Genomic DNA, 25,884 nt, shown 5'->3' with positions numbered 1-25,884 from the left:
CGTGTAAATTAAGAAGCTAAAAGTTACCAAGGAGATGGCAAACAGGTTATTTGGGTTGAAGAGTGAGCTGCGTCACTGTCTACTTGCTGTCATAGCATCCTGTCCATCCTTGGTCTTCAGGTGATTAATAAGACACTGCTGCTGTTTCTCTCAGGCCTCCTGTCACTTTCTTTTGCACTTAATTTAATTTAATTAACAGGAAAAGATTGAGTCTGTCTAGCCAGTGTCTGTGTTTGTGAATCTTAGGATGGCCTCGTGGGATGGGGAGTGGTTTTGCTTTCAGGGTTTAATGGCAGTGCCAGCAGCTGGTAAGTTCTAATTTTGACAATTTCCGCTGCCCCTCTCAGGGATGTTTTGTAATTGCTTATCTTTTCTTGAGCTTTCTACATGTATCCTGTCATGAATGCAAGGGCTTTTAAAAAAATAAAAAATAAAAAATTATTTTTTTCCTCAGGTCCCCAGAGCAAAGTCTCCCGCTGCCAACCAAATGAGCACCACTGCTTGAGCATGGACTTGTGTATACACATGAGCAAGCTCTGTGATGGTATTTCCGACTGCTTGGATGCCACGGATGAAGGTGTTCACTGCAGGGGTATGTGTGCAAAGCTTCCTTTCTAAGCATTTCCTCACTATACTCAGCACCCTTTTCCCATACACCCCATCATTCTATAATCTTGGATCCTAAATGTAAGCGCCGTTTGCATGCTAAGATTCTAGAATACTAGTACTTATGTGCAAGAATGTAGCATTGTTGTGCCTAAGTGTTGGATGAACGCTAAGTGGTATTCTACAAACCTAATGTAGTTTGGATAGGTTGGAGTGAGCTTTGACGGCAACTTGAATGGTTGGAATCTAAGGACAAAACCAGGTGAGCTTCTACGGTCTATGTTCCAGAAATGTCAAGGAGAAACAATTTAATCATGAATTAATAAAGCATGTCACTGTTGGGGAGACTGGATGGACCATTCAGGTCTTTACCTGCCGTCATTTACTATGTTACTAGGGAATCTGCACAGTGCATAACTGCAAGGGGGTTGGGGAGTACACCTGGACGGAGCATTTACACAAACAACTTATAGATTGTTATGTGCCAAAATGCGACACTTATGCACACCTGCCTTTTACATGGCATAAGTCAGTGGTTCTTAAACCTGTCCTGGGAGACCCCTAGCCAGCTGGGCTTTCAAGATATCCCTAATGAATATTCATGAGGCAGATTTGCATGCCTGTTGCCTCTATTATATGCGAATCTGTCTCATGCATATTCATTAAATAAACTACACCAGGACTTATAAAAAAAACTTTCAATAGCTTTACCCATCAACTCAAAAATAAGCTAATTCAAATATTCAAATATCAATTCAAATATTTAATCAATTATTATAATAGTCATTAAATTATTTTATTAAATACTACTTTATATAAATCACATCAACTACACATAAATATCACAAACACAGGGCCTTCCCGATTCATTCACCCAATAAAATGTTCTATTAAAAATTCCACGAAATGTTCACCCATATAATCAGGTGTAGCAGAAACCAACAGTAAAGGTACTTGAACTTTTTTGTTCTTTGTCATATATACTCAAAATTCACTTCATTTTCATGTATCCAGTTGATATCATAAAGACAGAGATGTCCAATTCATTCAATAAACCTGATTGGCTGGTGGTCCCCCAAGATAGGTTTAGGAACCATTGGCATAAGTGATGGTGTCTAAATTCTGGCGTGCAATTGTGGACTTGTGCTCTATTCTATAATGGAATCTGAGCACCCAGATGCCATTATAGAATTCACACTCAGCACCCTACATTTTGGCACCCAAAATTGAGTGGCCTTTTTAGAATTGCCCCCTAGCATCCATTAAGGTCAGCCCCTCCCACTGCATGGGAGGGAAAAGTCCAGATCATTTTAATATTTGTGTCAGGTACATACAGTACATGTATCTGTTTCATGTTCAATTTATGATAATACTGCTTAAAGCTTTTTGTAATGCAGTCAGGGGCATGGCCAGACATACTGTTTTGGGTCGGCCTGGGCCCAAATTGGGTGGGCAGAAGAATGCCACCCCATAGGCAATCTGGTTTCTCCCACTTGGCGGCGGTATACCTTATAAAGTTCAGATCTTTGCCGGCAGCAAGCAGCATGACTGATACACTGCTCGCGTCAGTCCCACAGCCTCTCTTCTGATGTTCTCCGCCTATGTGAAAAGAGGAAATTTTGTCAGAAGAAAGGTGGTTCTGGCACGAGTATCAGTCATGCTTCTTGCTGCCGGTGAGTGTGAGCTTACTACAGAATAAAGCCATAAAACATGTGGTGGACATGAATAATTATAAAAATATACAAGACAGAAACTTGAAATGATATATACATCATAAGAGGTTCCAAAGTCTGTATAGTTATGATATGCCCACCACAAGTTTGATTGCTCAAAGAGGGAATAAGAAGAACACCAATAGAAATGTATAGAAAAAGTGAATGTTAGGAATTGATAACAAAAAATAATGGCAGAACTCTATATGAAACTCTATATGGAAGAGGGGGTTTACCGGCACTCACATATCAATCAAGGTTACTAAATGATTAAAAAAAATCAGTATGAATCAAAATGAATAAATAAATATGAGACACTTCAGTATGGGCCTAGATGTAATATCGATAGTCTTTCCTGACCCTGGACAAAAACTCATAGATGATCAGCACCATGTTTTGGAGTAAACCTAAATGAGTTTTGCTGGATACATCATTAGTCTCTTCTATAATTAAAGGTGCAGGTGATAAACCCTAAGAGGGAAAAATATAGGGGAGAGCGACTCTAAAAGCCCCACTCCTCAATGGGATATCAATTGATAAAAATAAAGTGTGTGGAGGGGCATAATCGAAAGGGACGTCTAAGTCCGTTTATGTCCATCTCGCAAGTCGTCCAAAGTTAAAAAGAGCCTAAGACACATTTTCGAAAGATACATCCAACTTTTTTTTACTTTCGAAATTAGTCTAATTATATGTCCTGCCGATCTGATCGTCCAAGCCGCTAAATCGTCCATCTTTATACCACATTTCCGTCCAACTTTCCGTCCAAGTCCAAAACGCCTAGAACAAGCCCTGTTGGACGTGGGAGGGGTCTGCAAAGTGATGGACTGCACACCCAGACATGTCACCTAAATAGTGGGGTACCTTACAAGGCATTGCTGTGAACTTCACAAAAAGGGTGCCATGGCTTCTCCTCATTACAGTACCCTTATAGGTGACGGTGAGCCCCCCAAACCACCTCCAGAATCCCCTAGACCCACTTATCTACCACCCCAATAGCCCATATGGCTGCATGAGCCACTTATATGCCAGTAAAAAAGGGTTTTGGGGGTGTACATATTTAAATATCAATGCAGTGATTACAGGGGCTTATGGGCATGGGTCCTCCTTTCTATGGGTCCCTAACCCACCCCCAAGACGACTTAAGCTGCCTCTTGGCTGGATGACTAGGCTTTCCTATGCCAGGTGGCCAGGTGATGATGGTCTGGAGGCTGAAATTTAAAGTTGTGAATAAAATTTTTATGGGGGTGAGGGGGGTTGGTGATCACTGGGGTAGTGTGTGGGGGTCTGTGTTATGTGTTTGCAGTGCTTATCTGGTGAGTTTAGGTGGGTGCTTGTGACTTAGACCATGTTTTACATGGTCTAAGTCACAACGTCCAAGTTCAGTCTAGGCTCTGTTGTTAAACTTTCAGTTATACATGCTAAGTCTAAGCCGGCCCATGTCCCGCACAACTCCTGCTTTCAACACACCTCCCGAAATGCCCCATTTAGCTTTGGACGTTGAGCGGCACTATGAAGGCCTAGGTCGTTTAGAAATACGTCCAAAATCCAGTTTTATTATCGGCGCTTGGAAATTTTTGAGAAATGTTCGTCCAAGTGCCAACTTAGGCTGGTTTTTGGACATTTTTCTCTTTCGATTATGAGCCCCATAGTGCTTACTGCTACAAAAAATGAAATATTGAAGGTGATAAAAAATAAAAAGTGCATAGTGAAAATTTCTCAATTTATCTTTTTCTAATGTTTAAAAGTTTGTATAAATCAATCTCCAATCACAGTCTTGTATAAATCATTCTCCAATCACAGTCCCAACATGTTCCAAAGTCATAAATTAAACTAATCACAATTCATGTCCTCATTCATAAAAATGGGATGGGGAGATGGGAAAGAACAGTCCCAAAATCGTAATTGATATCTCCGATCATTTTGACTCAATCTAAATAAATAAAGAACTTATCTGTATTTGAGCGAGTGGTAATCTCAGCTCACGAGTAATTGTCTCAGCTCGACAGGGCTCCGTTTCATGAACTTCCTCAGGAGCAGAAACACTTGGTTAATCCTTGCAAAGGCTTTCTTTGTAAAGAAAAACTCCAGATTCATTAAGAGAGCATTCATAATGAATAGAAAGCTCCCCATTCAGGCGTTAACATGACTAATAATGTTATAATGCTCCTGTATCACTTCATGGTGCGACCTCATCTGGAGTATTGCGTTCAATTCTGGTCTTCTTATCTCAGGAAAGATATAGCGGCGCTAGAAAAGGTTCAAAGAAGAGCGACTGAGATGATAAAGGGGACAGAACGCCTCTCATATGACAAAGGACTAAAAAGGTTAGGGCTCTTCAGTTGGAAAAGAGACAGCTGAGGGGAGATATGATTGAAGTCTACAAAATCCTGAGTGGAGTAGAACGGGTACAAGTGGATTGATTTTTCACTCTGTCAAAAATTACAAAGATTAGGGGGACACTTGATGAAGTTACAAGGAAATACTTTTAAAACCAATAGGAGGAAATTTTTTTCACTCAGAGAATAATTAAGCTCTGGAACGCGTTGCCAGAGGTTGTGGTAAGAGTGGATAGCATAGCTGGTTTTAAGAAAGGTTTAGACAATTTCCTTGAGGAAAAGTCTATAGTCTGTTATTGAGAATGACATGGCGGAAGCCACTGCTTGCCCTGGATCGGTAGCATGGAATAGTTCTACTTCTTGGGTTTTGGGCAGGTACTAATGACCTGGATTGGCCACTGTGAGAACGGGCTAGTGGGCTTGATGGGCCATTGATCTGACCCTGTAAGGCTATTCTTATGTTCTTATGAAAACCAGATTTGAAAAAATTATTTCAAATAGCACACTTCCTAGCTAACCCAACTGAGATAACAACCAGATCAACAAACCAAATCAACAAATACCCCAAAAGCAGCTGAACTGGCAACCTTTTTCAAAGCAAATGTAGATTACATCAGAACTGAGACTAACAAAGGAAATGTAGTGAACTGCACAGAAGAACAAGATTCTTTATCCGAAATTCTGAAATCCGAAAAACTCCGCAAGTGAAATTTAATGTGAACCAAAAGCAATCAATTTCCTTGATGTGATAACATGCTGAAACCAACGGAGGTACAGTGGTACCTTGGTTTACGAGCATAATTTGTTCCAGAAGCATGCTCATAAACCAAAATACTCGTATATCAAAGCGAGTTTCCCTATAGGAACTAAGGGAAACTCGCTTGATTCGTTCCCACCCACCCCTATCCCCCGAGGCCAGCGGCGTTGCTCTACCCCCCCCAATAACCAGCATTGCTCCCCTTGCTCATGAAGGCCCCCCCCCGCATGATCCGCCATCCCCCCGCTCATTTCGCCCCCCCCCCCGTTCATAGCGCCCCGCCCCCCCCGCGATCCGGCACCCACCCATCCACCCGATAACATTTCTTACCCCCCATTTGGCACCGGCACCAACGCACAGGACATGCTGGGCATCTCGGAGAGAACGGGAACACGAAGGCCTTGAGCATGCGCAGATGCTCAAGGCCCAGCGCAGAAGGAGGCACATCTTCGGGCACCGGCACCGGCATGTCCTGTGCGTTGGTGCCGGTGCAGGTGCCAAATGGGGGGTAAGAAATGTGATTGGGTGGGTGGGTGCCTTTTTGATGCCGGATCGCGGCGGGGAGGGAGTGCAATGTGAGCGGAGGGTGCCGGATCGTGGAGGGGGGGGCGCTCGTAAATCGAGGCACGCTCGGTTTCCGAGGCGCCGATTTTGCGAATGTTTTACTCGTCTTGTAAAACACTTGCAAACCGGTGCACTCGCAAACCGAGGTACCACTGTACATGTTTTTCTCCTGACCTCTGTGCAATTCAGGTCAGAAGGATGGAAAATGGCAAAGAGTGCTGTAGATCCCACTCAGGATGGCAGAAAGGGTTGAGGGCTGAATTAACAATGACAAAAATAAAATAATTCCAAAACCCGAAATATGCTTGGATAAGGGATCTTGCACCTGTAGTAGGAAGCAACACAAAATCAAAGGAGAGAGAGAGAGACCCATCACAAACAAAATGCTCATCAGATAGGTACTGGGAAGAATTCTCAATCATAGAAACAGAGTTCTTTTGTATATACATAGGAGTCTGTACTCTAGGTGAATATCCTCTGGTTGCAAACTGTTGCAGAAGGATGTCACTCACATCTTTCAGCTCCTCCTCCTCCTTCACCAGTGGAGTATAGTGCCCTCTTCAGTTTTTCCTTGTGCAAGCAAATTGAGAAGATGTGTTCTGATTTGCTCTGTACAGTTTTATTGTTTTCAGGTGTGTTCTTCCATATCATGAGGCTAAGGTGCCTAGAGGTCCCCAATTTGGGGCTACTCTGCCTAGGAGAAGATGCAGATTCCATGTGAGCAGTCTGCAGCTCATGGGGCAACCCCCAGTTGTACCTACTGAGCTAGCCTGCTTTGTGCATCTTGGAAGCTTGGGGACCGTTTCCCAGGTAGCTAGCTCACCTGATTTATCAGAGGTTTGAGCGCAGGCTATGAGGCCCCTGTGTTAGTCCTTTTGTGCTTCAGAGAGCCGGCTTCGTTTTTCATTCCCCTCATTGTGATGGTTGAGCTTACAGTCAATGCTGGACCAACTGACAGCCCAAAGATCTCCAGTTTTGGATCATTTTGATAGGAATGAAGCAGAGAGTCCCCCTCCATTTAATCAGGATGCAGAGAAAGCTGACACAGGCAGGCACCAGCATAACACAGTGAGTATAGCCCATTATTCTCTATGGGGAAATTTGGGGGGGGAGGGAGGGGGGGGGTCAGAAAATTAGATTTTTAGACATTTATGGGGCCAGTGATAAGGTCCACCCCCCTCTTCCAAAACCTATTTTCCTTAATTTTTTAAACTTCAGGGAGCCCTCACAGGTTGTTTTTGGTGCGAATACTAGAGAATGACATGGGGACCGTTTACCGTGATAAATTGTGGTCACCGCAGTGAATCAGCAGGAATGGAGACATTTGCAATTGGTTTACTGCAGGAATGGGGACAAGACCTTTCACCGCCCCCTGGGTGCGGTGAAAAGTCTTGCTCCTGTGGTAAAAAAATTGTGCCCATGTCAGACTCGGCATCTCCTCCCCAGCTCCTCTTGCGCCTATTTTACCTTCAGGAGCCAGTCATGCCATAATGAAGACAGAAGGAACCCAAATCCAAAGCCTGAGACCAATGTGATTTGAAGAATAAAATTACCAGACAACAAAAGGTAGAAAAAAATAAATTTATTTTATATTTTGTGATTAGAATATTTCAGATTTGAAATATTTTTCCTGCTGGAGCTGGTATTAGACATAACTTGGTTCCGCAAAGCCCAGGCTGTGCTTCTTTAGCTTCTAACTGGCTTAGGGCTCACTCTTTCTGACCAGGGAACAGTTGCCCTAGTTGCACTCCCCTAACACTATTCCAGCTGTGTGCGACTGAAGTATTCTGTTAACTTGATTTTTCTATGTAGCATTCTGTAGTAATTTGGTTTGTTCAGTTTTCACAATAGTGGAGGGGATATTTGTGAAAGGGAGGGGAGACAGGGGTTTTGTTGATCCTTGCTCTGTACTATTTGTGTTTATAAAATGACAATTGTACAGAATATTGTCTCTTTTTATACTGTAATAAAATAAGTTCAGTATAAAATCATAACTATTTGAGGCTTGTGCAGATGGGATCTGACAGTTTGCGGGGATGGGGCAGGAATGGGGACAGAGCTCACGGAGATGGGTCAGGGACGGGGACAAGCTCACGAGGACGGGGCGGTAACAGTGATAAATTTTCCTCCCATGTCATTCTCTTACGAATACGCTGGTGGTGGCCATTTTGGATTTTAAACGATTTTTTATTCTGAAGTCTTCATCTGCCTCAAATCCACTTGATTTGCCTCAAAATCAGTAGGGATAGATTCCTCAGTCTGTTTTGTCTCCATATCATGCCAGTTCTGTGCTGAATGGCTGGCTGAGGAGCTTCTGTGTACTGTGTGCTGTGGAGCGCACAATAGAGGGGCGGAAGTCTCAGGCTTAGCTTCCTCTGAGTCCTCTAGGGCTGGAGAACTATAGGAAGTTCGGATGGTTGGGAAGAAATCTTTCCCAGAGTCCCTGAACAGGGGTTATGCGAAACGCAAATGCATGGAAGTGGTGGAATCCAAGAGAAGGCAGTCTGAGGTCCTGCAGGGTCTGTGGAGCCTTCTATTCAGGGTTTTAGTCCAGTCTTGGTGAATCTCCTGTGGAAAATTTATTTGATAGGACCAGGATTCTCTGCACTGCCTGCAGGTAAGAACCTAAGAATTACCGCTGCTGGGTCAGACCAGTGGTCCATCGTGCCCAGCAGTCCGCTCACGCGGCGCCCCTTAGGTCAAAGACCAGTGCCCTAATTACTTGCATACGTTCTGGTTCAGCAGGAACTTGTCTAACTTTGTCTTGAATCCCTGGAGGGTGTTTTCCCCTATAACAGCCTCCGGAAGAGCATTCCAGTTTTCTACCACTCTCTGGGTGAAGAAGAACTTCCTTACGTTTGTACAGAATCTATCCCCTTTTAATTTTAGAGAGTGCCCTCTCATTCTCTCTACCTTAGAGAGGGTGAACAACCTGTCTTTGTCTATTAAGTCTATTCCCTTCATTATCTTGAATGTTTCGATCATGTCCCTTCTCAGTCTCCTTTTTTCAAGGAAGAAGAAGCCCAGTTTCTCTAATCTCTCACTGTATGGCAACTCCTCCAGCCCCTTAACCATTTTAGTCGCTCTTTTCTGAACCCTTTCGAGTAGTACTGTGTCCTTCTTCAAGTACGGCGACCAGTGCTGGACGCAGTATTCCAGGTGGGAGCGTATCATGGCTCGGTACAGAGGCATGATAACCTTCTACGATCTGTTCGTGATCCCCTTCTTAATCATTCCAAGCATTCTGTTTGCCCTTTTCGCCGCTGCCGTGCATTGCGCAGATGGCTTCATTGACTTGTCGACCAATATTCCCAAGTCTGTTTCCTGGGTTGTCTCTCTGAGTACTGCAGCAGACATCCTGTATTCGTGTGCAAGATTTTTGTTACCAACATGCATCACCTTACACTTGTCCATGTTAAACTTCATTTGCCATGTCTCAGCCCATTTCTCGAGCGTGTTTATGTCCTGTTGCAGGTCTTCGCAGTCCTCCTGCGTCTTTACTACTCTGAATAACTTCATATCATCTGCAAATTTAATCACCTCGCTCGTCGTTCCAATTTCCAGGTCCTTTACAAATATGTTGAAGATCACAGGCCCAAGCACCGAACCCTACGGCACTCCACTAGTGACGCTTTTCCAGTGCGAGCATTGCCCATTTACCCCCACTCTTTGCTTTCTATCTGCTAACCAGTTTTTGATCCACATGTGTATTTTACCCTCAATCCCATGGCTCACAATTTTTTGAAGTAGTCGTTCATGCGGGACCTTGTCAAACGCCTTGTGAAAATCCAATATCGTAATATCATGACTACGATACCAGATATAGCCAATCTTCTTCTCTTCAATAATCATATGTCTATACGAACACAAACCAAGGTATCTGTATCATGAGCCCTAATGAAATAATGTAATCCCTGGATATGGCCAAGCTCTTCTCAATTGTAAATCACATTGAACTCCTTCTGGAGTGTATTAGCGATCCATTGATGGTGCTGACTGTATAAGTGCATATTAAAAAAAAAAAAAGAGAAGGAAAAATTTCCAGAGTTAAATGCACAACTTTGGACACTTAAGTGCTAAACCACTAAAGTTTCTTTTGTTTTAAATGTGGGCTGGATTTGATACATACATAATGTACTATTGTACATTATGCAACAGTAATAAAATTAAGCACAGTAGGACTTTAAATGGATAAGTTACCTGTTTGCAGACAATCTGTTCATAACTTTAATCCAATTTATATGCTTAGGACTGATTAAAATCTGCACAACTTTCTATGGATAACTTGACTGCTTAAACTTACACTGCACCCGTTCTACTGAATATTTGTTCATGACGTCCAATGATGTTTTTACGAGATTGATCACCCCCAACCCTATCTCTCCGAGAACAATCATGGTGATATTCTTCCCCACACTCCTTGCTGCACCTGCTCACTGTTCTGCCTCTCTGGCTGACTTGTTCCTTCCATCCCACGTCCCCCTGTCACTGGAAAAGCCAGAGTATGGTGAAAAATGTGGCAGCCAGGTTAGCAGAGGCAATGTTGGAAACAGGCTGCTTGCAGCCAGCCCTGGCAGGACCTTTCCTCTGCTGTCTTGGCCCAGGCACAGGACCACAGGCTGGATTTTATCCTTAAGAGGCAATTTTTGAGGCCCGTGGTACTTGCTTGCCACTTGACATTACATCGTACTCCCGGAGCGGATGCCAACGCAGATCCCCAGTTTCTTATGTCGGGAATGGATTATGTGGTAGATGCTCTGTATGATCTGGGTAGGGTCCTGAGTAGAGAATGACACAGTGACAGAAGTTGTCACCATCCCTGCGAATAACTGCAGGAAACCATCTCCATGTCATTCTTTAAGGAGAGAGGGAAGAATCAGAGTATGAATAGGAACAACCACTGATCCTTAAGCCATTCATTGAAGAATGCTGATGTAGAAGGATTGAAGTTGAGATAGACAGTAAAGAATGACATGGGATGGTTTTCTGCAGTTATTCGTTGGGACTATGACAAATTCTGTTACCATGTCATTCTCTAGTTCCTGAGCAGTTTCTGCATATGCTATTTCCACCTGTAGAATGCTTTGGATCAGACAGTGGGCGGGAGATTCAGCCTCTATGTCTACACTAAACAAATTGCCCTTTTAGGATCAATTGCTCTTTGGTAAAGGGTTTGACAATCTTATGGCCAGCATGCAGGATTGTAAACCAAAGTCTTTACCAGACAGCAGACCAAAGGCCTTTAAGGGGTTGGGTTGAGGTAAATTTTGTAGACCTAGGTGCTTCTGCCAGTACTCTGAGGATCTTTGGTCCAGAAATCATTTCAAGGCTCAAGGCAGAGGTTTGGGAGTGGAGCTTTGAGTCCTGTCCTGTGGTTTATTCAAGTTTCAGAAATTGACTGCCCTGCCTTTGCCCTTTGGAACCACTGGCCAAAGATTATCTGTATGCTTATGTTTGAATAACTGGATTTAGCCAAACTTTTTTTTTTTTTTTTTGCAAATACCAGAAACCCTTTGAAAAAAATCAAACACAAAGGTCCATCTGCACACAGACTTGAGCACAAATGTTTGACAAGGACACAAAGTCCGCTTCAAAAGATAACGGGCAAAGTACTTTTTACTCAGATTGTGACCTTTAAGTGTGCAATTATAACAGCTTTTTTTCTTCTACTGACTCTTCCTCAGTGACATCATCTAAATGCCATTTGTCTATGCTTTGGAAGGACCTTATTAAACTTGATGGAGAAAATTCTATCCTCTATTGATTAAAAAAATTACTTATATATCTACAGGGGACTTTTTTTTTCAGCTAGAATGTATGGACACCTGTTTTTTCTTCCTTCTAAAAATGCCCTATCTACCCCATTACATTTATCACTCAAAATCGTTTTGTTTTCCATTGGTGCACCTCAAACCTGTGACTCTCAGATGTAGAGGCAGCCATCTTTCAGGAAGAGCATGCCCCATACTAGTTAAAAAAAAAAAAAAAAAAAAGAATCTCTGGTTATCCCAACATTGGTTCTGCATGAGTACAACAGCAACTTTTTTCCCCTGGAAAAGAAGTATTCTGTCTATATATCTATTATACATATATTTAGGGTTACCTTATTTATGAAGGCAAAAAAGAGGACACATGACCCGGCCAGCCCTGAAGTTGCTTCTCTGCAGTGATTTCCTTTTCTCGCTTAGGCGGGACTTGCAGAGGTGGCTTCCGTGGCAGCAGGCCGAAGTTTCAATGCAGCAGCTGGGGAGGAAGTAGGTGGGGGGAGTCAAGAGAACCAGAAAAACCCAGACAGAGTTCACTCCTTAAAAAAAAAAACCAAAACATTCAGGCACCTGGGCAGTCCTCTAAAACAGTGGTTCCCAATCCTGTCCTGGAGGACCACCAGGCCAGTCAGGTTTTCAGGATAGCCCTAATAAATATGCATGGAGCAGATTTGCATGCCTGGCACCTCCATTATATGCAGATCTCTCTCATGCATATTCATTAGGGCAGGGTTGGGAACCACTGCTCTAAAAAGAGGACATATCCGTGTTTTCCCGGACATCTGGTAACCCTACATATGCATGTACAGTACTAGCAAAAATTGGCAAAACATCTGTAATGGCCACAGGATTCAACTCTCCCCAAACAACCTGATTCATGTACTTTCTTTTTCCCTACGTTTGCCCCCTCCCCCAACATAGTTTATATCTCCCTCTCCCTCCCCTCCCCCCACCCAGTCACAACATTCTGTCTCTTCTACCCCTCCCCCCAGGCCGAGTTGCTCTATTTCTCTCATTCCCTTCCTGCTCTTCTCCCCCAGCACTGATTCTTTCTCTATGTCTCTCCTCTGCCCCACTGTTCCTGCAGTTCATTTGCTGTGGCAGCTCATAGTTCCTGTGGTCTAGAAGCATTTCAGTTTGTCAGTTCCTACATCAGAGTTTTCAGCTGCATCCAACACATATCTATCCTTTGCCAGTGTGGGCATGTTACCCCCTGCACTGTTGAAACAAACACCACTTTATCTACTCCAGTACATTCTCCCTGAAAGCAAAAATGCATCTGTAATGTTTTTGTGAAACAGGAGAGACGTGTATTTACATATATTTCAGGACACTGCTGTGAAATGGTTGAAACTTCTGAAAGGCCATATCTTGAGTAAAACATAAAAATTTGATCTTACTGGTGATTTATAATAGGTGCAGTAAACTTATCATTTTCTCTGTTTTCCATCAAGTGCACATACAACAATTTTTTTGCTTTCAGATGACAGTATATAATATGTTTATACACTTCTCCCTCAATATTCGCGGGGGTTAGAGGCAGAGCCGGCCCACGAATATTGAAAATCCACAAATAACATTTGGGCTGGCTCTGACCCATCCCTGCCATCCTGGACCTTACCTTGCGGATTCGGAGGGAGAAGTGTAACCAATTTTTATCTCCTTAGCTCTTACTCAACAAACTACCTCGTAGGAGGACGGAAGTGTGACCTTCTGACTGACAGCTCTACCCTCCAGTGGGCTTGGAAGGCGGGTCTAAGCGCATGGGGCGTGGGAGGCAGCGATTATTTGTATTTGGAAAACTACAGAGCGCTTATTCCTTTGCTTAACTGCTTAACGGCTCTGCCCCTCCCCGGCATCCCGGACCTTTCCTGGTGGTCTATCGGGCTTCAGGGCAGGAGCGATTTTCCTGTGCTCCTGCCCGTGGAGATCACCCATACAAAATGGCTGTCATGAGTTCCCATAGTCTCTCGAGACTAAGATGTGAACTTCCCGCAGCCATTTTGTATAAGTGATCTTCACAGGGCAGGAGCACAGGAAGATCACTCCTGCCCTGAAAGTCCGCTAGACCACCAGGTAAGGTCCGGGGAGGTCTGGTATGCAGCTTTTCCTTTACCAAAAAAAAAAAAAAAAATTTGTGAATAACCGAATCCCTGGATACTGAAACCGCGGATTTGGTGGGAGAAGTGTACACACTGGATGGTAAAAGCAGTTAACTTAGTTGGAGTTAAAAAATGTTTGGACACGTTCCTGGAGGAAAAGTCCATACGCTGACTTTTATCAAGCAGTGGTAGAGAGTTTTACCGCAGGCTGGGAGATAAATGCTTTGATGCTCATTCAATTCCTATGAAAGTCAGAGCATTTACCTTGCCAGCCACAGTACAACTCTACCGCTGCTGGATAAAAGTAGCCCATAGTATGCTATTAAGACAGACATGGGGGAAGCCACTGCTTGCCCTGGGATTGGTATTATGGAATATTGTAACAATTTAGGTTTCTGCCAAGTACTTGTGACCTGGATTGGCCACTGTTGGAAAAAAGATATTGGGCTAGAATCTGGACCATTGGTCTGACCCAGTATGACTATTCTTATTGTCTTATGTTCTAAAATAACAGGATTTATTTATTTTTTTTTGTAAAGGACTGGGTGTGAGATAATAAAACTTGGCTCACAAACAAGCTTATGATACAGTTATAAAATGATCATGCAATATGTAGCATGGTAAATATTCTTTGCAAATCATGATGTAATTATAGCATCATTATTTACCATTGTCAGTATGGGTTTTCTTCCTAGCTGATAAACACATCCATAAGCAAGTTGAATTAGAGCATAACATTCACACTTATTGTTTTCGTTTGTTCACGTGACATTTGACCTTGAGCAGATTTCCCAGACCTCTCTGAGCTCACAGTTAAGTTTTATAATCTTAGTGGGCAGGAAGATTGAATTTTTTTTGGTTTGGGGAAAGAGAGCCTTTATCTTCTGCTTCTGTTAATCAAGTACCTAGAATGTTGTATGTCACCCTTGGGGGCAAGCAGTTTTGTCTTCTCTCCAACTCTGGAACATTAGAACTAAATCCATTTGGGGTCAAGTAAATAACTTACTTGAAAATCCGGTGGCGTTATCATATGATACGCTGTTATTTGGTACATTAATGAGGGCTAAGAGTCAAATATCCTGTAATAATAATAAACTTTTACTCATAGTGACAGGAGTTGCCATTCAGCATATTACAAAAAATTGGAAAAACTGTGCTCGACTAAGTTACAGTTTTTGGTGGAATTCATTGTGCCACATTTTTAAAATGGAACGAGCAATAGCCATTCAGCAAAGGGCACTTTAAGAAGTTTAATGATGTTTGGGAGCCATTAACAAAATATTGTACAGATTGAATACGATTATTAATTTTACTTTCCCCTTTTGTTCATAAACGCCCAGGGTGGTAGGGGGGAGGGAGGGTTATTTTAATGTTAGATCATGATGGATATAAAGGAGGGAGGGTATTTGATGTGATTTAGTCTTTGATGGGTTAGTAAGTGATGTTAAAGTGTATAATGATTGTATTTTTGTTGCACTTATTGAAAGTTTAAAAATGAATAAAGAATTAAAAAAAAAAAAAAAAGAATTAAAAGCTCAGAAATGCTTCCCTATGTCTACTTTAAACCAAGACTGGCACAAATTGTCCTGGATGATAGGGAGCCACCAGTCTCCCCAGGTCACCAATATGTCCATCTTTGCTAAGGTCCACCATTATGCAGCGCTGGGTCACCAGCTGACCAAACCTCCCTCTTCTCTTTGATTTTAGAATTCATGGTGAACTGCTCACATGCAGGCTGCCAGCACCACTGTGTGCCAGCGCCGAGTGGACCAGCCTGCTACTGCAACAACTCCTTCCAGCTGGCCGATGATGGCAAGAGCTGCAAAGGTCAGTGGTCAGAATGCAAGCGAGGGGTTGCTGTGTGGGATCCTGTCGCAGATGCTGTTAGTCATAAGATTTGCTGCAGGCATGATGGAGCAAAGCATTGGTCAACATAAGGGTCATGCTACCAATACAAGTATTTGTAATGCTTGATGGGCCACATATCATCAAATAAGATAATTATGTGGTTTACAGTAAAACAAAACAAATAAGGAAAAAAGTTATGAGTTATTTATAGAGGAAATGGAGAGAAGGCAGGAAGCAGGGAATAAAGAGTTTGCAGGCGAGTAGATCCAGGCCCATCCTGCCAAGCGCCACTGCCCATTTAGAATCAATGAACTTTTGGAGACCCTAAAGCCCAAAGCCAGCCTGAAGCAAAGCATCTTTAAGCCAGACTTCTGGTCTGAGGACCAGAGGTAGCTCATTCCAGATGGATGAGGCTAACATGCTGAAAGAGGTGCAACAAATACTTTTCACGGCACTTCCTAGTATAGGTGGGACCACAAGAAGTTTTCAGATGAATGACCATGGGGCAGAGTAAGAGCATTGTGGGGTTTGACACAACATTGTGGAAGATTTCTAGTGGACCTTGCCAATTTGCGAACCCCCAGATCTAGTTGTTGGGGCTAGTGTTGAGGGGGGGGAGATGACAGAAGAACTAAAAAGAGGATGAGAAGGCCATTTAAGGAGGGGGATGTGAAAGGCAGATTGGGGAAGGCGCTCTGCGATTTACCTGAAAGGGGGAAAGCTTGTGCGCTCTAAGAGGGTGGGGACTTAAACACTAGCTTCTCTCATGCCCTCTGGCAATGCCCTAAAATACAATCCTTTTGGAATCATATCTTTCAATATTTAGGCACCTTATAGGACACTCCAGTTCAGGGTTCACCTATGGGTGCTTTGTTTGGCAAGTCTGCTAGCTGTGGGATCTTTGGAACAGGGAAACAATTGCTATTTCAGAAGGCATGTATGGTAGGCCACAAATGTGTTATTCAGACTTGGGTGCAAGAAGGCTCCCCCCCCCCCTGATTTTTGGCAATGGAGGAATCGACTATATCATTTGCTACTCTTTGAGGTTTGAGAAGCTCATGTAACTCCCAAACGTATAAGAAATTTCCTTATCTTTAAGTTATACCACACAGCTAGAAGTTTGATCTTAAATGATTTGCATTGATATATCGGGGTTTGCTTGTTTTTTCCTGTGCTATACAGGTCACCTTTCATCTTTAGAGTATTCATGGGGGTGGAGAAGGGGGTGTTAATCCATGCACTATTTGTAGGAACTGTTTCTCAGCAATGATAATTTCGCTACTGGAGTGGAGCCACAAGACACAGGGCTCTAATGGTCATGTTTGAAGTGTACACCTATTATGACTTTGTATGCTTGTTTGCACTCTGTTCATAAGTTCCTTCAATAAAATGCATTGAACACAAATGCTAACTGTGCCTCTCGCTTCTGCAGACTTGGATGAATGCGCTCTGTATGGCACCTGCAGTCAGTCCTGCACCAACACGGAGGGGGCGTACGTCTGCAGCTGCGTGGAAGGCTACCTACTGCAACCAGACAACAAATCCTGCAAAGCCAAGAACGGTGCGTTCTGCCCCTCGCCACAGCATCGCTTAATTTTTGGGGGAGGGTTTTTTTTTTTTTTTTTCATGTTTCACTGATACATGTGTCTGCTTTCTACGCACCCACGTACTAGGATGGTGCTGGAATATTTTTGGATTTCGCTATTGTTTTGTCTCTGTTTCTTGAAATGTATAAAATCGCAAAATCTCAATACAAATTTAAATTAAAAAAAATAAAATTAAATAACAGATTAAATTACAAGTTTTGGTGGAATTCAGTTTGCCATATATATAAGATGGAGCGTACATTTTCAACACAAAAGGATATATTGATAAGTTTAAGAAGATTTGGGGACCATTAACAGATTTTTGCAATGATTGATATAATTTTTCCCATAATAAGATACTTGATAAAGGGGGTGGGGGTGGGTGGGTAGGTTTATTCTTTACCACAAAATAAAAATAAATTACCATAATATTTGTTATGTCGTATGCAACTATCAAAATAAGGGGAGGGAAAGGGATTATAATTGAATAATAGTTGATATAATTATTAAATATTATATGATGTCTAAAATTATAGTAAGGACTATATAATGATATGTTGTATTTACAGTAAGTTATGGAAATATCAAGTGTATACTTAATGCAATTGTATGAATTTTTATGTTACACTTGTTATATGAAAAATGAATTAAAAAAAAAAGAATAAAAAAGTAGGCACCACGAGGCGCCTTTTTAATGGCAAAAAAAGAGAAAGGTTTGGATAATTTCCTGGAGGAAAAAGCCATAGTCTGTTATTGAAAAGACATGGAGGAAATCATTGCTTGCCCTGGATCGGTAGCATGGAATATGGGTTTTGGTAGTTACTAGTGACATGGATTGATGGACCATTGGTATGACCCAGTGGAGCTATTCTTATGCACATATGTTAGGTTGGCTTCCGTGCACAAAGAGACTAGAGTGAATGCTCAGAAGCAGTGCTGATCCTGTGTAGGAGTTTCTTGGGTGCAATATAACACCGGGCTTAAATATATAGGGTGTGATTTGAAATGGGGCAGGGAGAGAGGAGAGGGCAGGGGGTAATTTGTGAATTCAGCTCCAGTATGGGCACGTTCAAAACAGTAAATGAATCCCTTGGCACCAGCTAATGTTGGAACAATATTTGAAAATGGATTAGTTCAAGATTGAGCCTTGAAGCAGTTACAAGTCCCTCAGTCTTGCCAGACAGCAACCCTTTTTCTATTTCAGCACTCTGCTTGTACACCTCAGTCCTGCCCTGTAGCACCCCCTGCTGTTCTAGTCCTGAGACCCATACACACAGATATGTCGGTGCACTTTAGTCCTGCCCTGCAGCTCCTCTGGCTATTCCGGCTCTTACTACTACCGCTACTACTAGTAATACTACTTATTTCTATAGGGCTACTAGACATAACCAGGGCTGTGTACTAAACATATAAGAGATGACAGAAGGGCAGGATTTGGGTGTGTTTGTATGTGATGATCTTAAGGTGGCAAAACAGGTTGAAAAGGTGATGGCGAACGCTAGAAGGATGCTAGGGTGCATAGGAAGAGGTATGGCCAGTAGGCAAAAGGAGGTATTGATGCCCTTGTATAAGACTCTGGTGAGACCTCATTTAGAATATTGTATTCAATTCTGGAGACTGCACCTTGAAAAAGCTATAAAAAGGATGGAGTCAGTCCAGAGGAAGGCTACTAAAATGGTGCGTAGTCTTCGTTATAAGGTGTATGGGGACAGACTTAAAGATCTCAATATGTATACTGTGGAGGAAAGGCGGGAGAGGGGAGATATGATAGAGATGTTTAAATACTTATGTGGCGTAAATGCGCATGAGTCGAGTCTCTTTCATTTGAAAGGAAGCTCTGAAATGAGAGGGTTTAGGATGAAGTTAAGAGGTGATAAGCTCAGGAATAGAGAATGACACGGTGACAAAATTCATCACCGTCCCCGTCCCCGCGGATAACCGCAGGAAATAATCCCATGTCATTTTCTAGTGTCTATTTCAACCTCAGTCCTTCTACACCAGCATTCTTCAAAGCAAAGCTTGTGGGTCAGTGGTTGTGCCCAATTATACTCTGATTCTACCCTCTCTCCTTAAAGAATGACATGAAGATGGTTTCCCGCGGTTATCCACGGGGACGGGAACGGTGATGAATTTTGTCACCGTGTCATTCTCTAAATCTAAGGAAATATTTTTTTACAGAAAGGGTGGTAGATGCGTGGAACAGTCTCCCAGTAGAGGTGATGAATTCAAGAAAGTGTGGGATAGGCATGAGGGATCTCTTAGAGAGAGGAAGAGATAATGGTTACTGCGGATGGGCAGACTAGATAGGCCATTAGGCCTTTATCTGCCACCATGTTTCTATGTTTCTAACAGAGCTTACAATCTATTCAAGACAGACAATCAGGACAAATAAAGCATTAGGGAATTAAGTATAGAGGGAATGATTAAAACAGACATAAGTGAATAGAAGTTAGAAGTCCTGAGACCTCCCTACAAAGCTCAGCCTTGCAGGTAGCAGCCTGCTCCATTAGATGCAGTCAGAAGTGTTTGTGTTGACATCTGTCTCTGAGTGGAAAATATGTTTCCTGCTTCTTCCTTCCTGGGGTGCTAGCAAACAGGTGTGCAGTGTTGGTGGAGTTTTTTTGAGGCACACAAGCCCTGATCATCTGATAGCGATTGGGGGTGGGTGGATGTTTTTGAGAGCGCTGTGGATTTCCTCTGCATAGAGCTTTAACTGTCAGTGCTGGCATCAGATGGTCCCAGCACCGCATCCTCCCTTCAGACAGACATTCATATCAAACAGTAAGAAAGACAGTGGCCTATTGCAAGATCAGCAGCAAGAGGAAGATCTGGCTAGATCTAGCACCTGACTTAAACAAGAAAAATCTTCAAAGCGTGTGCATTTAAAAATTAAAGCTAGTTCTTGGTTAGGGTGACGAAAGCTCCTGGCCATGAAGAGTTGTCTGCAGGGCCAGAGCTGTGTATTGGCTGTAACATTTAAGAATCCCTCCTCCAGTTAAGCAGAAAGTAAATTTTAGGTTTAATAGTGACATCCTAAGCTAAATTCCCATACCCAACTCTTCCTCGCCATGACCCTTCCACCTCGCCCCCTAATTCTAAGGCCCAAAACTAATTATACTTCATTGAATCTCATGTACTGACATAATGTATCTTTATTGTAACCCACCTGTATCCCTAACACTGACAAAATGCACCTTGATAGTAAACCACTTGTATTGTAACCCACTTGTATCCCATGTACTGACTAAACGTATCTTTATTGTAAACCGTTTCTATCTCATGTACTGTCAAATGTATCTTTATTGTAAACCGCTTTGAACTTCACGGTATAACGGTATATAAGAAATAAATTATTATTATTATTACCTTGTCTAGCATAGTGTGGCCAGGCGACAGATTTTCAAGTTTTATCAAGTTTCAAGTTTATTATGTGATTTGATTAATCGCCTAATCTACATTCTAGGCGATGTACAAACAATAACGAATAAATAAAAACTTGGGGTAATTATTAAAAAACAAATAATATTACATAATTACAAAAACTTACAGTCATGAAACATTAGGAAAAATATATTTAAAGGGTTACATTCTGGTTCAAATTTTATATTTCAGGATTAAACAACAGGGAGGGAATAAAAGCACAAATATGAAAATGAGAGGATAGGAAGGAATATAAAGTTATTTAATTAACTAAAAGCATCATTGAAAAAAAAACTTTTAAGCTTACTCTTAAAATTAACTAAATTCTTTTCTTCTCTAATATAAAAAGGAAGATTATTCCAGGTTTGTGGAGCAGTCACTGAAAAAATAGTAAGCCGTCTAGTGTTGATGACTTTCAATGACGGGATAACCAATAGATGTTGATCCTGTGATCTAAGTGTTCTTGAAGTTATATACGGAATTAGAACTCTAAAAATAAAGGCTGGGGTTTGAGACATTATTGATTTGAACGTAAGCAAACATATTTTATATAAAATACGGTGTGCAACGGGAAGCCAGTGAGATTCTTTAAGTAAAGGAGTGACGTGGTCGAATTTCTTTGCTTTATGAATTAATTTTATGGAAGCGTTCTGTATGATTTGTAGGCGTCTGATTTCTTTTTGGGATATGCCCATGTACAAAGCATTACAATAATCTAATTTGGAAATGATTAGGGAATGTATTAAGATATTTAATGATTTTGGGCATAAGAATTTTGCAATAGAACGAATTTGACGTAATCTATAAAAGGTAGATTTAACCACATTTGGGTGGGTAACTAAGTAGGATGGGTAGGCACGATGTATTTCTTTTTTCCTCTCCCCCCAAACTTAAAATTTTGATACCATAGCATCTACTATGGCATAGCTGATAGAGGTCCTGAAGCCTGCCATAGTTCCCTTCAGATAGCTGCAGTATTCAGCGATAACTGTCCCAGCCGCATGCTCAGTTCTTGTGTGAGAACTGAGCTTATGCATGGTGCTAGGGTCGGCATCTCAGAAATGCTGCCCATGACTGCTAGCACCCCAGCAAAGAAGGAGCAGGAAACCTACTTTGCTCTCAGTGATAGGTATTAACCGAGTTGGAATTATGGCAAGCTTCAGCTGAGGGGAGTTAGGGCAGGCTTTGAAAGTCTTCACCTGGTGGGACTTGGGGATCCCAATCAGTATTTCTCAACCTACTTCTGCAGAGGTAAAAAAAAAAAACCAACCCAAAATCCAAAACTATATTATGGCGGAGGACCTACCAACTATTAGTTCTGTCCTAGTACTTTAATATAACATCTCTTAACCCTCTCCTGGAAGCACACCTAGCTAGTCAGATTTTCTGGATTTACTGCACTGAATATATTTGTACATGAGATAACTTTCAGATATTGGAAACCCATTGTATGTAGATATATCTCATGCATATTCAGTGTTGTAATCCAGAAAATCTGGCTAGGTATGCTTCCAGGAGAGGGTTGAGAAACAATGTATTAAAATACTAGGGCAGGACTAATAGTTGGTAGGTCTTCCATCATAAAATTTATTTATTTTTAACCTCTACAGATATCCAAACTTACCCCCTCCCCCTTTCTTGGGTTGGCTGTGGCTTACAATGGGCAAAAGTTTAATGGTTTCCACCTGGTGCTGCTACCTTTATTGCAGGGGTGTCAAAGTCCCTCCTCATGGGCTGCAATCCAGTCAGGGTTTCAGGATTTCCCCAATGAATATGCATGAGATCTATTAGCATACAATGAAAGCAGTGCATGCAAATAGATCTCATGCATATTCATTGGGGAAATCCTGAAAACCAGACTGGATTGCGGCCTTTAAGGAGGGACTTTGACACCCCTGCTTTATTGGCTTCTTTGAGAAATCAGAAGTGAACAAAATGCATAGGCAGCAGTGAACCAGAGAAGGAAGAGGCAGCTGCAGATATAAGATGTGTTACTTGCTGAGCTGACACCTACTAGCAGAAGACGATCACAAAGGAGTTGAGTGGAGGAGATGGGCTAAGATTTTCCTGGGGATCAGCACAGTTTTGGCTTGTTCAAGATGGACTTTTTGATCCGACCCATTGTATTGAACAGGAAATTCATTTCTTTGTGAAGCATGAAAAATAATTTGGTTTTATCTTTTTTTTCCCCATGTTAGAGCCCGTGGACAGACCAACAGTGCTGCTGATTGCTAACTCCCAGAACATTCTGGCTACATCCCTTAGCGGCATTCCTATACCCACCATCAACCCCACCAGCACCAAGCAGACCACTGCCATGGATTTCAACTACGCGGAGGAGACAGTGTGCTGGGTGCATGTGGGGGACACTGCCTCCCAAACTGTACTGAAGTGTGCCAAGATCCCTAACCTGAAGGGCTTCACCGAGGAACGATCCATCAACATCTCCCTCAGTCTGCACCGTAAGTCACTCCTCAGGGATCCAGGAAATCTAGCTGAGTTTTCTGCTTAAAGACAGATGTAACGTGCTTACTGAGACACAGGGTGGGGTTGGGGAGGGTGTTACTTTCTTACGGTGTTTTGAAATGAAGGCTGATATTTCCAGTTAAGGAAAATGTTGAGAGCAACCCAGGGAAAAATTCCCATTCCCTTTATGTAACAAAATTAGCCTTTTATTGTTTTATTTTGTAAACAGGTGTTAAACCGAATTGTACTCCTGCTGTAATTTCATGGGGCTGGATCAGACTAATGGGTTTATTCTGATGGTGGTAATTACTATATGCTTTGGTAGTACACATTACAAGCTTTGAGAGCTGCAGGAGACCTAGAGAATAACCTTTTAAATTAAAGGCTATGCCAACCAGATCTTGGCAAGAGCCTGGCCCAGGTTGGAGCATGTCTACTAGTGGATCGGAGATATGCTGGCTCATCTGAAATACACACAAAAGTCAAGGACCCAGTGTACCCATCAGCTTTGCACAGCGAGCAGCGATTGGTTCATTAAAATAACTCTCTATTTACAGAGGTCAAAGGTGAATTCTTTGGTCCTGACCTGGCATTTCCAGCAAACACACAGAGAAGCAGGGATCTGCACAGTGCATGCAACAAACCACAGCAGACCATACAATGAAAGAACATATACTGTACATTATCAAGATTTTAGTGAAAAGGCGTTAACAAAATAAAAGACCCAAATATGGCTGTGTTTAATCTCAAGGACTTGCATCGGGAAGAATAAACCAGTTTCCAAGATTTCAAATTAATAAATGTGGCCACGAATGTGCTTCACACAGCCAAGAGCAATTTTGGATGTTGTGATAAGACCAAGTCACAGCCGAAAGACTTTTCTATGAGGAAAAAAGTAAACCTGTCCCTCACCCTTGGGGGTGAAACATAGCCAGGTTGGGGCTTTTATTTTGTTAGTGTCTTTTCATTAAAATATTCTTAATTTATATTATTTTTATCTTATGGTCTGTTGTATTTTGTGATTCCTGCAGAGCTGACTGGTTACACCTGGATAATAGTTTTCAGTTCCAACTTTCTTAAAATTGAAGTAGCAGAGTCCTTCCTGTCCTGCTTACATTGTGGTACCTATAGTTCAGTGATTAAGACCAAATATGGAACCAAAGCACAGAGGAACATAAACATTATAATAAATCACCCAGGTAGAATGGCCTGGTGTTTGGCCCAAAGAACCACTTTCACAGTTTCCCAATACAAAACTGGGTTCGCCACATGAATTTGATTATAATATTGATAGTCCTTCCACTGCTGTACAAAAAAAAAAGCAAATTTTGGGATCCTTGTGTAGCCACAATAGATAAGTCCATTGTCAATGTGGACTAAGATCTGGTTGAACCCACCAATCCAGCCACACCCAGGCATGATCGGACTCCGCATAAGGCCCTATCTCAGCCCTGCGGATCATTGAGAAAAGATCTCTTGAAACCACCAAATAATCAGTGCGAGACTGTGTGGAGTGCGCTGTAGAAAGATGAGTAAAATCCTTCTCAGTGGGGTGTAAAACTCGCCAGACATCAATAAGGTCAGAGCTGGGGGAGACCTTTAGGTTCTGAAGCCATCCCTCCTGTCTGTGCCAAAGACTTATCCAAGAGTGGGACCCAGGCTATTTTAAAGTCCTCTCCTAGAATAACAGGGAAAGCCTCCTGAGCCAATAAGATTGTTTGTAGTTGTTTGTAAAATAAAAAGTCTATCATAAGTGTTAGGAGCATAAATACTACCCAATAAAGAGCGTCCTGCTCTAGTCGCACTACAAAACATGCATTGAACCAGCATAATAGAACGAAACTAAATTTGAGCCACACCAAAGGGAAATTTACTCTAGGTCCCCAACGGCGTCCGGATGCCATAAGAAGGAAACTGAAATAATTTATAATTTATTTATTTAATTAAGAATTTATTTACCACATAAAACTATGTAATTAACATATTGATTACACACATAATATACTAATCGCCCTTTAATCGCATGGATTTGAACAGACAATGGACACACATCTTATCAATTAAACCTTCAGCAATAACTATAAAATGTTAAAACCCATTCATCCTGGGATTCCACTAGGTGGGGGGGGGGGAATAAAAGCAACCAAAATAATGCAAACACTAGAAATGCCTACAAAAGGAGATGTACCAGTATATGAGATCACAAATCCAAGACCCTATCCCACACCCTCCCTCCCATCCCCCCTAACCACTAAGCACACATCCCACCCTGTCTCAAATTCCCCCCTCCCATTTAAAGGAATCCCAAAATATACCATACCCCATGTTCCTCAAAAGGGGAAACCAATCACGTACCAACACTTCCCCTCCTCCCAGAAATCCCAACATGAACAGAATAGCCCAGCCCTCCTACCGCACCCTAGTGCTATGCATTACATTAGCCAAAATCCACAATCTCCCCAAAGGCAATGTAGACCACTCTACATTGCCAATCTCATGGTGTGGACTAGTCCTAAGGACCTACCCTCGTCAGTACCACCGAAAGCCATTCAGTTGGTATAACAAGCCCCCCAAGCCCCCGCCGAACCCCCGCTTCTCCTCTACAAGGTGCCACAAGTAAACTGTAAGCAGGGGATCCATGTAGGCAGTGGAAGGCAGGAAATAACAAGAAACAGGCCCAGAACAGTACCAATTAACGAGCACCAAATTACATCATCCCTAC

At 42.2% G+C, this 25,884-nt stretch overlaps 1 protein-coding gene across 1 annotated transcript in view; it reads left to right on the top strand.

Annotated features, from left to right (window-relative positions):
- Positions 1-25,884, top strand: part of LRP1 (LDL receptor related protein 1) — a 777,705-nt gene that overhangs the window by 162,159 nt on the left and 589,662 nt on the right. The window contains exons 3-6 of the mRNA XM_033939435.1: positions 455-592; positions 15,550-15,669; positions 17,123-17,251; positions 22,895-23,158. Of these exons, the coding sequence (XP_033795326.1) occupies positions 455-592; positions 15,550-15,669; positions 17,123-17,251; positions 22,895-23,158 (651 nt within the window). The remainder of the gene's footprint in view (positions 1-454; positions 593-15,549; positions 15,670-17,122; positions 17,252-22,894; positions 23,159-25,884) is intronic.

This window comes from Geotrypetes seraphini, chromosome 3 (assembly GCF_902459505.1).
Source record: "Geotrypetes seraphini chromosome 3, aGeoSer1.1, whole genome shotgun sequence".
NCBI lineage: Eukaryota > Metazoa > Chordata > Amphibia > Gymnophiona > Dermophiidae > Geotrypetes > Geotrypetes seraphini.
Note: the sequence above shows the minus strand (reverse complement) of the source record. Positions and strands in the feature narration are given on the sequence as shown.